Source organism: Oryctolagus cuniculus, chromosome 19, assembly GCF_964237555.1.
Source record: "Oryctolagus cuniculus chromosome 19, mOryCun1.1, whole genome shotgun sequence".
NCBI lineage: Eukaryota > Metazoa > Chordata > Mammalia > Lagomorpha > Leporidae > Oryctolagus > Oryctolagus cuniculus.
This window is the reverse complement of record NC_091450.1, coordinates 3,530,945-3,546,337: the sequence shown is the minus strand read 5'-3', so window position 1 is coordinate 3,546,337 and position 15,393 is coordinate 3,530,945. Positions and strand designations below refer to the sequence as shown.

The window sequence follows — 15,393 nt, the reverse complement described above, 5'->3', positions numbered from 1 at the left end:
ACATGCACAGGTTATTGGCATATTTTATGACTATATCATTTTTTGTGTTGAGAACATTGAAAATTGTTTTAGTAGCTATTTGGAAATACTCAGCTGTGGTCATCCACAGTTACCTTGCTGTGCTGTAGAACACTGGAAGTTATTCCCTCTATTCAGGTGCACCCCTGTACCCACTAACCCTCACCTCTGCTTCCCTCCCACCCTGCAACCTCTCTAGGCCCTGGTAACCACTGTTGTATTCCCCACATATCTGTGATCAACTTTTCCACTTCCACACATAGTGACAACTGTGGTATTTGTCTTTCTCTGTGACAGGCTTATTTCATTGAACACATTGCCTGAAAGTTCCATCAGGTTATAGCAAAAGATAGAATTTCATTCCCTTTTAACATTCCTTTGCATGTGTATATCACATTTGGTTTATCCATTCTCCAGCTGATGAGCACCTGATTCTACATTGTGGTTACTGTGAATAGTACAACACTAAACATAGTGCACACGTCTCTTCAATATACTTTCAGCTCATAGATACACGCCCAGTAGTAGGATAGCCAGAGCATATAGCAGTTCCGTTTCTGGGTTTCTCAGAATTGGCCACATTGTTTTCCAAAATAGTGACAATCATTTCCATTCCTACGAAGAGATCCCCTTTCCCCACACCCTCACCAGCATTTGTTATTTTTATCTTTTTGATCAAACTGTTCTAACTGGAATGAGATGTTGATTTTGATTTGCAGTTCCCTGATGATTAGTGACATCTTTTTCCATATTCTTGTAGGTTGTTTGTGAATCCTGATTTCAGAATATCTGTACAGGTTATTTCCCCATTTTATAATCAGGTAATTTAGATTCTTGAGTTTCTTCTTCATTATGGATATTCATAAATATTCATTCTCAAAAAGAAAGTTCTCTAAAGTGCACTTCTGTGTTTTTCAGTCATCTTAGAAGAGTCATCTTGGGCGCTTCCAGCTCTCTCATTCCCTCTGTTCAGTCAGTTGGGTCTGTGACCTAGGCTCCAGGTCTTTATCACTTCAGGGCCTCTTAGTGGCTCCAGTCTTGAAGAGGTTTTACCTATAGGTTCTGCATTAACATCCCAACAGGAACTTTCCCAAACCACAAACTTCATTGTATCATTCCCTAGCCCCCCAATTTATTGAATCCTTAAAGCACACATAGAGAGATGCTGGCAGCAGAGTGCAGCTTAATGTGGTGCACGTAGAGGGATGCTGGCATCGCAGAGTGCAGCTTAACCCAGTGCACCTCAACATGAGACCCAGGATGAGGGACTTTCTGCAAGGACTTTGGAGGGGTCCATTCACTTCTTCCACCATGTGAGGACACTTCAAAAAGGGGCCATGTTTTTCCTAATGTTTGGATGTTGAACTCGGTCATACTGGTGTATTTAAAGGGGTACAATGCTCCCTTTCAACTCTTACACATGTGGTAAATAGCAGGCCTACAGCCTTCCATTTCATTATCAAGTTTTTGCTGAGGGCACCAACACAGAAGCAGAAAGTGAGCCCTTTCAAGTTACTGGATCTGCTGGTCCTCAATTTTACTCTCCCCAGCCTTGAGAACAGTATGAAAATTTTCAAATACCCAAGACAAGGTCTTTTTACAATAGCAAAAAAGCACTGAAATCTCTAGGAATGTCTTACTTTTCTCCCTACAATTTGAAGCATAGCTTTGCAGGCTACAGATTCCTCAGTTTGTGCTTTTTTTTTTTTTTTTTTTTTTTTTTTTTTTTTGCCTTCTGCACTGCACCTCATCAGCCCACTGCCTTGTGGTCCTCCAGGGATTCCGATGAGCAATCTGCTCATGAACATAGGGGAAATGATGGAAGACACCTCCCTCTCAGCTCCACAGGTATGAACAATGCACCAAGCTGTCACGGGCAACAGAACATTTTGTGATAGTGTCATGATGGCAGGAAAGTGATCCCATCATGCTGGGACCTATCACTCAGATGTTAAAGAGAAAGGAAAGGCTATTTGGGGTGTAGACTTTAGGAGGCAATTAAAACATTCTACATGTGTTAATTTTGCAAAAAATAAATATAAATTTCTATCACTAACCTAAGCAATGATCTTTTGGGGGTACTTCCTCTTTAATCAAATGGACAGATACTTCTGGAAACTGCCGTGGAGTATCACCAACTGTGATTGGTCCATTTCTTGCTCTGACATTGGAAGGCACATTGTGATGTCATTCCAACTGCCTGTTTGAATCCCTGGCTGGGCGGAGGATTTTGTCCGTTTTTCCAGGAAGCAGTTGGATGCTGACTGGCGAGACTTGAACAAAGCTACATGTTTTTCCATATTTTGTTGTTTTGCTGTTTTATCTATTTCTTGTTAGTGTGTTGTTTATTTTGTTCTTTTATTGTTCTGTTCATTTTGTCCTCTCCTCTCCCCCACAAGCTTTTACTTCTTATCTGTGCATTTTTATTTTATTTAAATATCTCCTCATTTCTCTTTTGATTTTTCTTGTCATTTCTCCTATTTATTTCCCATTTTCATTTTCTAATTCTTTAATTCTTGTATGTCTCACCTTCTTTTTCTCATCTATAATCACTTTCTTTACATAGGAGGATTAGTATTGTAAGTTTAGTTATAAGAGTTGGTGTTTTACTTTCTGTTACAGTTTTCCATGTTTCTGTTTTAACATTTTTGATTATTTTGTTTGAATCATGGATTAGTATAGTGTAATTCATATATAGTGTTTGTTCAAAATATTAGCATAGTGAATAGAATTAATCTTAATAATTAGTGTACTTCATATACTGTTGTTTTTGTTATGCCCAGATAAGTAGATCCCCAAGGAGCTATCAGCAACCCGATCACACTGAAATACGAAAGCAAGGTTTTTATTAAAAAGGTACAAGCCGCGACAGGGACCTCATCCAACCAACCGGCGCAGTGGAGAAAGGAGGAAAGGCCCAGGTCTTTGGGGACACTTTTAAAGGGGAGATACATCAGCAAGGGCTTAAGGTGCAGGGCCTTTTGTGATTGGGCAGGGAGGGGTGTGTGTGTCTCCATTTGGCTTGGGTTCAGGGAGTTACCTCAGTGGGTAATCTCTACTGAGCTGCCCTTGGTCTACTGAGCTAGCTGCCCTTGGTAAACTTTGATATCTCAGGAATGCCTGAATGTCTGATTTTACAAGGACGTGGGTCTGCTATGGGAAATGGAGGCTGCTTTTTATTGTTTCAAAATAGTCCCTTTGACTCTTCAGTTTTGTCTGTTCTTTTTAGTGCTGTTTCTTTTGTTCTTTTTTTGTTTTGTTTTCCCTCTTTTCTTCCCCATTCCCCACAGATTTTTGCTTTTTATCTGTGTGTATTTTATTTAAAAATCTCATTTCTTTTTTGATTTCTCTTGTTGTGTTCATAACATCACATAGTGAATTAGAATTGGTCTTATTGATTAGTACAGTGAAGTTCATATACAGTTTTTTTGTCTATTTGTTCTTTAAGAGCTTTATTTTTTATTTTTTATTGATAGTTTTCCTCCCCCAACTCAATTTTTTCATTTTATCTCTGTGTATTTAATTTAAATATCTTTTCTTTTTCTCTTTTTCTTGTTATATTAGTAAAATAATATAGTGAATAGAATTAGTCTGTAGTATAGTAAATGTAGTATTACCTGTTAGTTGACTTATTCATTTGTTTCTGTCATTTTATCTATTTATTTATTATCATGTTTATTTCATTCATCTGTTTTTGTTTTGTCACTTTTGATTATTTTGTTTGAATTAATGATTAGTATAGTGTAATTCATATACAGTGTTTGTTCAAAATATTAGCATAGTGAACAGAATTAATCTTAATAATTAGTGTAGTTCATATCCCATTGTTTTGTCTGTTCTTTTTAGTGCTGTTTATTTTGTTGTTCTTTTGTTTTTCCTCTTTTCTCCCCCACTAATTTTTTCTTTTTTTATCTGTGTGTGTTTTATTTAAAAATCTCATTTCTTTTTTATTTCTCTTGTCATTTCTTCTATTTACTTTCTGTTTTCATTTTCTAATTGTTTAATTCTTCTGTATCTCACCTTTTTAATTTTTTTCTCATCTGTAATCACTTTACATAGAAGGATTAGTATTGTAAGTTTAGTTATCAGAGTGGGTGTTTTATTTTCAGTTATGGTTTTCCATGTTTTTGTTTTGTCACTTGATTATTTTGTTTGAATCACTGAATAGTATAGTGTAATTCATATATACTGTTTGCTTGAAATATTAGCAAAGTGAATAGAATTAATCTTAATAATTAGTGTAGTTCATATACCATTTTTTCTCTGTTCTTTTCTGTCGCTCCCCCTCTTCATGGAGGAACGACACAGGACCCTGCGCTGTTCTTTCGTCTGCTCGGCCCTCCCCGGGTTTGCTGCTGGTTCTTCCCGGGTTGGCTACTATCCCTTCCACCTCCGTGGAAGGGCAGTTCCCCCTGGCCACATTCCCCACTTCCGCAGGGGAGCGGCACACCGCCGGCCGGCTCTTCTCGGGGGCTGCACAGGTGTTCCTCTTAGATGTTCCCCTTAGATGTTCCTCGTAGATGTTCCTGGTGAATGCCGTCTCTCTCCTCCTTTATAGTCCTCCTCCGCCAATCCTAACTCGGCTGCCCACATGCCGAGTACGCTGCTCTCCAATCAGGAGTAGGTCCTACAGTTTATTGGTTGAACTGGAGGCAGCTGCGTAGAAGCTGTTTTCTCCTCTCCCAGCGCCATATTGTGGGAGAGCAGATGCATAGAATAAGTCTTAATTCCAGTAACTCAGTCTAGTCCGGGTTGCTCCCCACACTTTTCAGTGCTGTTTATTTTGTTCTTTTTTTTGTTTTTCCTCATTTCTCCCCCTCAAATTTTTGCTTTTTCATCTGTGTACTTTATTTAAAAATCTCATTTCTTTTTTGATTTCTCTTGTTGTGTTCATAATATCACATAGTGAATTAGAATTGGTCTTATTGATTAGTACAGTGAAGTTCATATACAGTTTTTTTTTTTGTCTATTTGTTCTTTAAGAGATTTATTATTTATTTATTTATTTATTTTTGGGTTTGAACTGACTTTATTATTCTGTAAATGTGAATTTTACAAAGTGCTTTTATCATGAATGAAACATCCTGGGCTCCTGCCTCGGCCCGGGAGCCCCCGCACCCTGGCCGGGAACACGCCTGTGGCTGTGGCACCGGGGTCGCAGCCCCGACGCCAGGGCAGCCAGGAGCCAGTGAGGATGAGGGAGACGCTTCCTCCCTCTTCAGATGAACAGAAAACCAAAACTGGCATCGCAGGGGCCGCGTCTGCCTGGGTGGCCAGGAGTTCACAGGTCCCGGACGCCCTGTGGCCCCGCCCTCTCCCCACACACACAGCTTGAGCGTGTTTGCACCCACTGCCATCCACATTTTCAAGTCAAAAATATTTATACATTTTATGCTGAGTTCTTTTTTTTTGTCTGCTAAAAATAGTATTGCAAGTTATGGCTTCTTTTGACATAGAAATTAGAGTCGTGCACAAGGTTAACAATGGAAGCGACTGATCGCGCAAGCAGGGCACCCACCCTGAAGCTTCTCCATCCTGCGGTTTGCCTTTCCTTGTATTTTTTTTTCTCTTCAGATCGTATATTTTTTATTTTTATTGTTAGTTTTCCTCCCCCAACTCAATTTTTTTCATTTTATCTCTGTGTATTTAATTTAAATTTCTTTTTCTCTTTTTCTTGTTATATTAGTAATATGAGTATAGTGAATAGAATTAGTCTGTAGTATAGTAAATGTAGTGTTACCTGTTAGTAGTTTTAACATATTGACTTATTCATGTGTTTCTTTCTCATTGGATTGCCAGGTCACCATAGGTGCTGTAGGAGACTAGCTAGTGTTACTCCCAGTACACTAGATACCAAGATATCCCCACAATGAGTGGTGACAGATCCTCCCACACAGAGGAGGTGTTCTGGGGATATGATGTCCTCAGAACCCTTGGCAAGGGCAGCTTCGGCAAGGTGAAGCTGGCCCGCCATATAGAGAGTGGGACCATGTTGGCTGTGAAGATCATTGCCAGAGGGCACGGGGATTCCTCCAAGTTCCCACAAGCAAGGGTAGAAGCAGATTATGAATTCTCTGCATCACCCTAACATTGTAAAGCTAATGCAGGTAGACTACATGGCAGAGAGAGCCTACCTGTTCATGGAGTATATTAGCATGGGGGACCTTGGAATGTTAGTGGCAGTGCACGGCCACCTTCAGGAACAAGAGGCATGTTGGTATTTCAGTCAGACCCTAGAAGCAGTGGAGTACTGCCATAAGCAGCACATTGTCCACAGAGATATAAAATTAGAAAATCTCCTTGTGGACAGAAAAATGTGTTTTAAACTAACTGACTTTGGCTTAAGCCAAAAGCTGACTGAAGGCCAACAACTCAATTCATTGTGTGGCAGCCTTGAATACTGTGCCCCGGAAGAATTCTTAGGTAAGGAATTCGATGGGTACAAGGCTGACGTGTGGAGCCTGGGCGTGCTCCTATACACCATGGTGAAAGGGTGGCTGCCCTTTGAAGGGGAGAGCTTTGTGTGCCTGAAGGAAGCCATCCTGGCTGGCTCTTTCCTAATCCCCTCCTCTATAAGTGGGGAACTGGAGCAGCTGCTGGACTGGCTGATGACCTATAACCCTGCTAAGAGGCCCACAGTGGCAGATGCTGTGGGCCATAAGTGGCTCAGCATGGAGCAGAAAGGGTCCAAACTAAGTGAAGATGCAGCTGAACAGTCTCTGAGTTCAACCAAGGACGAGGACCTCAGTGACAGTGTGGAGAGCCTGAGCTCTCAGGAGGGCCTCAGAGAACAGGACGGCCCCCTGTGGGGAAAAGCCCAGCTAAAGGCTTACCTCAGAGGAGGAGGAAGTGAAATTTACATGGGGCTCCCAGGTCCTTCGCATGTTACTGAAGGTCCGAAATACCTTTCAGGCCTTCTCTTCCAGCTGGGCCATGAGGAGGAGGATGGCTGCTTGTCCCCTCCTCTGAGTGGGGGGAAATCCCAGGAGGGCTTCAGTGGAGCAGCAAGAACTGAGCTCACTGAAGTGGAGCTTCTAGCATCTCCACAGGATGCTGAGGCCCAAAACTACCTGGTGGAGCTGGGCTTTCAGCTGAGCCATAAAGCAGCCTCCCTGATGCCCAGTCTCCAAGCCAGCGCCATGTCCCCAGTGCTGCCCAAAGGTGTCCCATCGTCAGGGCTAAATGCCTGCCACAGAGCCCGCAGGATGGACGGTTCCCCACCTGGCATGATGATGATCTACACTCCTCGCCCAGTCCTCAGGTACAACAGCCCCATGTGCTCTGTGTCCACTCTCAACACCAGCAGCAGTGAGGCCTGCAGGTCAGATAGTCCCCACCCTGTCATAAGGAGGAGGACCTACATTCCTGGGCCAGTCCTCAGCTACAACAGCTCCTTGTCCTCCATAGACACTATCAGTGTCACCAGCAGTGAGGCTGAAAGGACAGATGGTCCCCAACCTGGGATAAGGAGGAAGACCTACATTCCCTGGCCAGTCCTCATGTACAACAGCCCCGTGTCCTCCATATCCACTGTAGCTCCAGCAGCAGTGAGGACCACTTAGCAGACAGGAGCTGTTCCCAGGGAGTGGCAGAGAAAGAGAGCCTCCCAGAAAATCAACAGGATGAGGAGGCAGGGACCTCGCTTGCTAAAGCTGACAAGAGCAAGGGCCACCAGGGGGTCTGCAGGAGGATAGTGAACTGCCTTCTGTGGGTGTGTTGTATCCTGCCAGACCCAGAGGAAGACCTGTGAATTCAGAGAAAGGTGGCCCCGTAGCTTCATTCACTGGAAATTTCCAAGAGGAAGTTATGATCCCTGTCTGGGAGGAGGGATTGTGGGGAGGCAGTAAGATATAACAGACAGGGAGTGAAGACTATGGGTCTCATAGGAGGAACTAGGATCAGGCATCAGACCAGACCACACAACAAGGTCCTGTGTCTCATGTGGTTAGCAGCTGATCAGGTGAGCATAACCTCATTTCAGTGGTCAGGTCAGTACATTTCTCGGTTGTCACATGGTTCAAGTAGTCAGCAGAATAACATTTTTATTGGTTAGCATCCATGACCATTTGCTAGCCACCAGAAAAACAGACACCTGACATTGAAACGCTATAGTGAATGTATCCACGTATAAGGACTTACTATAGAAGCTCCTTTATAAGAGGCATAACATACTGGGGCACAGTGCCAGCCTCAGGGGCCTTTCTCTATCTAGATTCTGAGGACAGAGCCACACTGTGTGCATTCAGCAGAACTTACAGAACCGTATGTATAAACATCTCCCTGATTCTATAAAAAGTAGAAAAAAGGAACAAAGAGACCAGGCCCTGGGACCTCCAAGAGCTGTACAAACCTTGCCTTCATTGGGCAAGTAACTCCCACATTCTGAGCCCTGGTTACCACTGAAAAAGTTTGGGAGGAGGCTCTGAAAAGTCCTTGTGACACAGTGAAGTCTGGAGTTTCTGGGATGACAAATCCAGCCATGTGCTTGCTCAGGGAAACCCTGCTTGGATGCATCCATCCCCAGGTACATGTGGAAGAGAAGCCTTCCTTCTAGCATGAATGTACTGGACTCTCAGGTTATACTCAAATAGTCTCCCATCCTGTTTTGGGATGTGTGCAGGGGCCACTGGCTGCTTAGGGGATGATTAGCAGCTGCTGGCCCCAGTGGCTCACTTAGGTATGTGATGTCTGGGGTCACTGTCAAGTCCAGCCTAGTATTGGCAGCTATAGTCAAATTGAGTAACTTTGGTCTGCATTGATAGATATTGGGGTGGGGGGATTCTTTTACTTTTTAAATTATGCTAATAATACAAAGCACAAATGTTACTATTTTAACCCTTTTTAAGTATATAGTACAGTGGCATGAAGAGCAGTCACAGGGTTGTGTGCACATCACCACCACTCCTCTCCTCCACATGAAACACTCCCCATCCCCCTCCCCAGCCTCTGGCACCCCCAGGTCTACTCCTGTCTCAATGAATGGGACAACTCTATCTCAATTATTATGCAGTATTTGCTCTCTCCCTTTAAAATTTTATTGCATTTGCTCTTTGAGAGGCAGAGAGACAGGCAGAGCTCCCATCAGCTGGTTCACTCCTTGCAGGCCTGTAATGGCAAGTACTGGACTGGGCTGAAGCCAGGAGTGGGAAATCAATTCAGGCCTCTCATGTGCATGAAATGAACTCAACCATATGAGTCATCAGCTGCTACTTCACTGTCTGCAACAGAAGAAAGTTGGAGTCAGGAGCCAGACCTGAGAGTGAAACCCAATAACTCTGACATGGTACTCAGGCATCTTAACTGCCTGTCCTTGGTGTTTGTCTTTCTGTGGCTGGGTTGTATTATCCAGTCCTCAGGATTCATGCCTGCAGTAGCAAGTGTCAGAATATCCTGCCTTTGAAAGGCTGAATAATACTCCGTGGTTCAGTTGGACCACATTGTTTTTCCACATTCATTTCCTTTGGATGGTCCCATGGGTTGTTTGCATATTGGGGTAATGTGAATAATGCTACTGTGAACATGGGTACAAATTACTCCTTGAGACCCTGTCTTCAATTCTTTTATTATATATGTGCTTACATATTTGAAAGTGACTGAAAGAGAGCTCGGCCTCACTCCCCAGATGGCCACTACAGTGAAGGCAAGCCGGGATAAAGCCAGGAGCCCTGCACTCCATCTAGGTCTCCCACATAGTTGACAGAGGCCCAAGAACTGGAGCCATAAACTGTTGCCTTCCCATGAGTATTAGCAGGAAGCTGAATTGAAAGCCTATTAGCCAAGACTGGAACCAAACACTCCAGTATGGGATGTGGACCTCCAAAGTGGCAGTTTAATTAGCTGCACCACAACACCCACCCCCGTTTCCAATTCTTGGAGTCATATGCCTAGATATATATACACCTAAATGTATATATACCTAGATGGACTACTTGATAATTCAATGTTTAAAAATTTGGGTGGCAGTTCTCTTTTGTGGTGTAGCAGGTTAAACCACCACTTGGAACATCCACACTCCATATTGGAGTCAGTTCATGTTCCAGCTGCTCTGCTTCCAATCCAGCTCCACGCTAACGCATCTGGGAAAGACATGAAGGTTGTCTCAAGTACTTGGGCCCCTGCCACCTACATGGGAAACCCAGAAGAAGTTCCTGCCTTTGGCCTGGCCCAGCTTGTCTGTTCTGGTCATTAAGGAGGTGAAGCAGTAGATGGAAGAGTCTCTCTCTTGTCTCTCTGTCACTCTCCTCCCACTCCCTGCCACAGGCTTTGTCTTACAAATCAATAAATCTTTTTTTGGTTATAAGGAAATAGCTTATATTTATTTTTAATTTTTAAAAATATTAATTTGAAAGGAAAATGTACAGAGGCAGAAGCAGTGAGTGAAAGAGAGATTGAGAGAGAGAGAGAGAGAGAAAGAGAGGTATCTTCCATCTTCTGCTTCACTCCCTAAATGCTCACAACAGCCGTGGCTGGGCCAGGCTGAAGCCCAGAACTTGGATCTCCATCCTGGTCCCTCAAGGGAGTGAAAAGAACTCAAGTATTTGAGCCTTCACCTGCACATGAGCAGAAAGATGGACTGGGGACCTTAACTTAGTCTAGAGTCCAGGCACTTGGATGTGGATGCAGACCTCCTAAGTAGTGTTTTAGCTGCTCAGCCCATTTGCCTGCCACAATGTTTAATTATTTGGTGAACTGCATCCCATTGCTTTCTGTTTTATGTTTGTTAGGAGCACATCCCAAGTCCTAAAACTCAAAGGTAGGGGGTTGAAAAGTGATGGGACAAAGCAGGTAGCTAGGTTCAGACCATGGAGCTGGAAGTCACTGAGCTCCTGCCCCATGTAGTTCTAGCCTACTTGTCCACCAAACAACCCTTTCTGGGACACATCTCCTTTCCCTGTGATCTTAGGGTGAGGGGCCAAGTGAGTAGCCACTTTCCTTCCAACCTCATACACCAGCAACACTGGGAAAAGCAAGCTCTTCAGCTGGAGACCAGGACAGAAGGAGGTGCTGCCTCTCCTATTCCCCTCCCCCAGCTGTTTATGCTGCTGGCCACTCCCCACCTATGCTCATGCATGTGTGTTCTTTCACCTTTTAATAAACTTCATCATTCTGGGCAGTGTATATGTGCCTGTACTTAGAATGCCTCTCTAAATAGAAGGCACAGACCTGGAATACACATTCAGCCCCACTTTCTCCACTTCTTATGGGTGAGCCAGCCAGCTGTCTGAGAAAGCCCAACAGTGAACCGAAAAAGCAACAGTGGTAAGTGGAATTTAATTTGTCTCTGTCTCAGCTGTACTAAGCTTTTACCTCCTTGTGAAAATTCAAAAGTGTCTCCCTCAGTCTCACTGCTCTTGATCTCAGGCAGATCTGTTAAGATGCAGTTGTGGACACCTTGTTCCTAAGTTATAGCATTAGGGGATGAAAGGCGACTATGAGATGTCTTAGTAAGAAGGATCTGGACAGAGAAACGGGAAGAGAGTTGGCCAGTTTGTGGTCTTGTGCCCAAAATCTTTGTCTTTAGTTTATAGTGTGTTTTTTAAATTTTAAATTCGTTCTTGCTACTGAAAAACCTGGAACTTGCATTTAGTTTCTACTGGATGCAATACACCTGGCTGAAAAGTTCTGTCTTAAGATTTTGAATCATGGTGTTTTCCTTATTAAGATGGGCAGGTGGGCCAAGCAACTCACATTTCACTAGCAAACTTCTCTTCATCTGACTGGAGTGGTCCTCAAAACAGGTGTGCAGTGTATATATGTCAAACCCCCTGTCAGTAGGTGGTACTTCCTAACATGGCAGGAGTTCCTCATCAGGAGCCAAGGGAGGGATTTTGCCAACCATGGAAACCTCAAGTGTGACTTCAGCTTTTTGGTGGAAGATGGAAATTGACCCCACTTGACTATGGTGGACCCCATAGCTAGTGCAAGCCATGTACCTAATCAGCAGCACTACAATTTATCTTAGCTTTATGCTGGTTTCTGCTGCCCTGGAATACATAGCCAGGTATGGGTTTTAGTGCTACCTGAGTTCACAAGCTCTAGATATGCTGGTCCTAGCCCCAGAGAATGTCCAGGGCACAGAAGCTTCAGGGCTTACAAACTCTAGCAGCTGGTCTTTAGGCATAGGCTGTGTTATTTTTACAACCCAGGAGCTTTTCCTCCTAGCGTGAGGAACAGTGCCCCACTAGACATCGGTTTCTTGCAGAGATGACATCCCATAAGCTCATGTTGGATGCTGGGAAAATGCACCACTATACATGTGTTCACTGCCAAGTGGGTTGGCACCTTTGTGAAAGCGGCAGCACTCTTCAAATGGCCAGATTATGTAAGGCATGTTCATTCAGACAATTTAATAGGGGCATTGGGTAATGAAGATGCCCTTAGATAACGATCAACCCACAGGAGCCCTGGAGGCAGGCTGCTTAAAACTGAGAACCTCAAATTGGGGTATAAAAACATTGTAATGTATCCAATACGACTAGTACAAGGGATCTGAATCACTTGCATAAGCATAACAGGGTTTGTGGAGAGCCATATCACTTTTGTCTTCTCAGGTTCTACAGAAACTTCAGCTGTATGTGATTACTCATTCAGCCCTGTGGACTCACTCCTAAGGGCACAGCTTCAAAAACCTCTAGATTTAAATCGAGATACCGAGTGGTTTACTGATGGCAGTAGTAACATGAAGTATGGAGTTAAAAATGCAGGTTATGACATGGTGGGTCTTAGGTGATAGAATCTCAGACATTGCCATCTAGCACTTGATCACTAAAGGCCAAACTTATTGTTTTAACTAGAGCCTTGCAATGGGGAAGAGCTAATGAGTTAATATGTACGGGCTCCAGTTTGTTTTCCTTGAGTTCCGTGCACATGGAGCCCTCCTGACTGCAAAGAACTCTCCCATTAAATAAGGAGAAGAGATGTTAGCTCTCCTTCAGTAGCACTGGAGTCTTTAGAAAGTGGTTGTCATTCACTGCAGGGGACACAAGAAGACAGGTAGCCATGCTATTCAGGGAAATGTGCTAGCAGATAAGGCAGCAAAAGTCACTGCTGCACAGCAGTTCTAGAAATAGCTTTACTACCTGAGCTTTTGGGTCACTGAATATCCTCAATACAGGAGCCCTGTCATAGAATGATCTCCTCAACCAGGCTACACGAAGGATGCCAGTGGAGGTGGCCGTTCAGTCATAGGGCATGTGCTGAATGGAGGATTATTAATATATGACACTCACTGTTTTGTAAGAAGTGGTTTAATGCCAGGACTTCCTTGGGTGTTTGGAGGGTAAAGGCTGCATACTGTAATAAAGAAAGTACCTCAGCATGTGGTGACTGCTTTAGGTTTTTCTTATTTCCATGCCCCTTGGAGAACTTAGTCATCATATAAACTCAAAAAGTTAGTCATATTCTTAAGATAATCCTGGCTAAGCTTTGCCAAGAGACCTCAGAAACATGGCTTAAATTCTTACCTATTGCCCTCAGGATCAAAGTGGCACCTAAGGCTGTTTAACTAAAATGCTATATAAAAAAGACTGCTTCACCTCTGACACCATCTTTGACTCAGGGATACAGGATCAGATTAAAGTTTAATATTAATCTTTTCCCTATACAAGAGGCTAATGGACTGTGGTAATAAAATTCTCACAGTGCCACATCCCCAAAGTCACGAACAGCCTGTCCCCAGGAGACCAAGGCTTAAGAGACACTTGGAGCAAAGACTCTTCCACTGATCAATTGCAGCCTAAATGAAAGGGATCTACCAGGTGCTACTCAGCACTCCTACTGAAGGCAAATTCAGGGCATCCCAAGCTGGGTACATTTGTCAAGGGCCTCAATTCTACCTCTTTAGTCTTCACAGGTGCACACAGAGAACAAGTCTGCCACTCTTGTGAATGCATTGAAGATCTCGAATACATCTTCAAAGGGCAAAAGGGTGAGTAAAATCTTTGCTTTTATCATATTGAACCTGCTACACTTAATGGCATACATGTTTTACCTATCTTTCATTCTCTCAGGAGGCTCTGTTGTGAGGAAAACTTGATAGTTCTTGTAGTAGGATAGTAGGAGATCCTGCTAGGCCATAGAAAACCATTTACAAATCTGTTTATTGTGTGGGCCAAACTAGAGCCTACACTTCAGGCTGGATTTAATGGCAATTGCTTGAGTCCATGGGTGCTCTAAGATAGTCATGGACAACTAGCTGGCCATAAAATGCATACTGGCAAAACCAGGAGCGTGTGCAGTGATTAATGGAATCTGCGGCATCTACTCTAATAGTTGTATATTCACTGGAAAGGATACTACCAGTCTTTATGCCTATGCTAGATGGTTTTACAATCTGGGCAAAGACAATATATCAATGCTCATGTTTTGGGAAACAGTGGAATATATTCCTCCTATCTTGAAGGGGATTCAACTTGAAATTTATCTTTTTTCCAATTATGCTCATCCTGATTGACAAACTTTTCTGTTTCAGAATTCAACAGCTTCTCAAAATGATGATGATCATGCAGAGGCAACAGCCATTGGCCGTGATGAAAATTCCCCAGCTCTTGAGGTGGATTGATTAGATGAGATAAGAAGAGGTATCCGAACCCTGGATAGGTAGGGACAATGCCCCTGGCCAGCAGGAAGTAGCTACAGAAGACAGATCATCATCCTTCAGCACCCCCTTAAGATTAAGGGTCAGAAATCTCTGCGGGGGGATGAGATTGGATAAGGCAGGTAGCTAGGTTAGGGCCACAGAGCTGGAAGTCCCAAGTCACAAGCCCTCGCCCAAATGTAATTCTGTCCTACTTGTCCAATAAACTGCCCCTTACTGGGCATGTTTCCTTCGGGGGGGCACATGCCATATGAATAGCCACCACACTTCTACCTCAAAAGCAGCCAGCACTGGAAGAAGTGTGTCCTACTCTTGGGAGATGGATGCTGAGGTTCTCTCTCTCCACTCCTCTCCCATCCATTTTCTCCTTCTGGCCCACTCCCCACCCATGCTCACGTTTCCTTACTTTATCATCCCTTAAATAAATGTTATTGTTTTGTGTACTGTGCATGTTTCTGTGCTTCAAATGCTTATCTAGGTAGAAGGCAAGGACCTGGAATAAAATTAGACCCCACTTCAGGGTTAAGGTTCTATTTGCAACAGAAGGATCCCATATCAGAGGGCTGGCTACTCCACTTCCTATGCAGTTTCATATTTAAGCACACCTGGGAAGGTAGCAGGTGATGGCCAAAGAGCTGGGGCCCCTACCATGTGGGAAAGACAGATAGAATTCTGGGATCTTAGCTTCATCTTGGCCCAGCGTCAGCCATTTTGTCCATGTGGGGAGTGAACCAATGAATGGAAAATGTGTTTATGTGTTTGTGTATGTGTGTGTGTGA

At 43.6% G+C, this 15,393-nt stretch overlaps 1 protein-coding gene across 1 annotated transcript; it reads left to right on the top strand.

The window, feature by feature from the left end:
- The first annotated feature begins 5,041 nt into the window (after nt 1–5,041).
- LOC138847163 (uncharacterized) lies at nt 5,042–15,175 on the top strand. The gene is made up of 2 exons (XM_070065024.1): nt 5,042–13,945; nt 14,489–15,175. The coding sequence occupies exon 1, from the start codon at nt 6,084–6,086 to the stop codon at nt 7,578–7,580; it is 1,497 nt and encodes a 498-aa protein (XP_069921125.1). The 5' UTR covers nt 5,042–6,083; the 3' UTR covers nt 7,581–13,945; nt 14,489–15,175.
- The last annotated feature ends 218 nt before the right edge of the window (nt 15,176–15,393 follow it).

Excerpts from the sequence above, each read along its gene's own strand:
- LOC138847163 (XM_070065024.1), top strand. The coding sequence starts at position 6,084 with ATGAATTCTCTGCATCACCCTAACATTGTAAAGCTAATGCAGGTAGAC.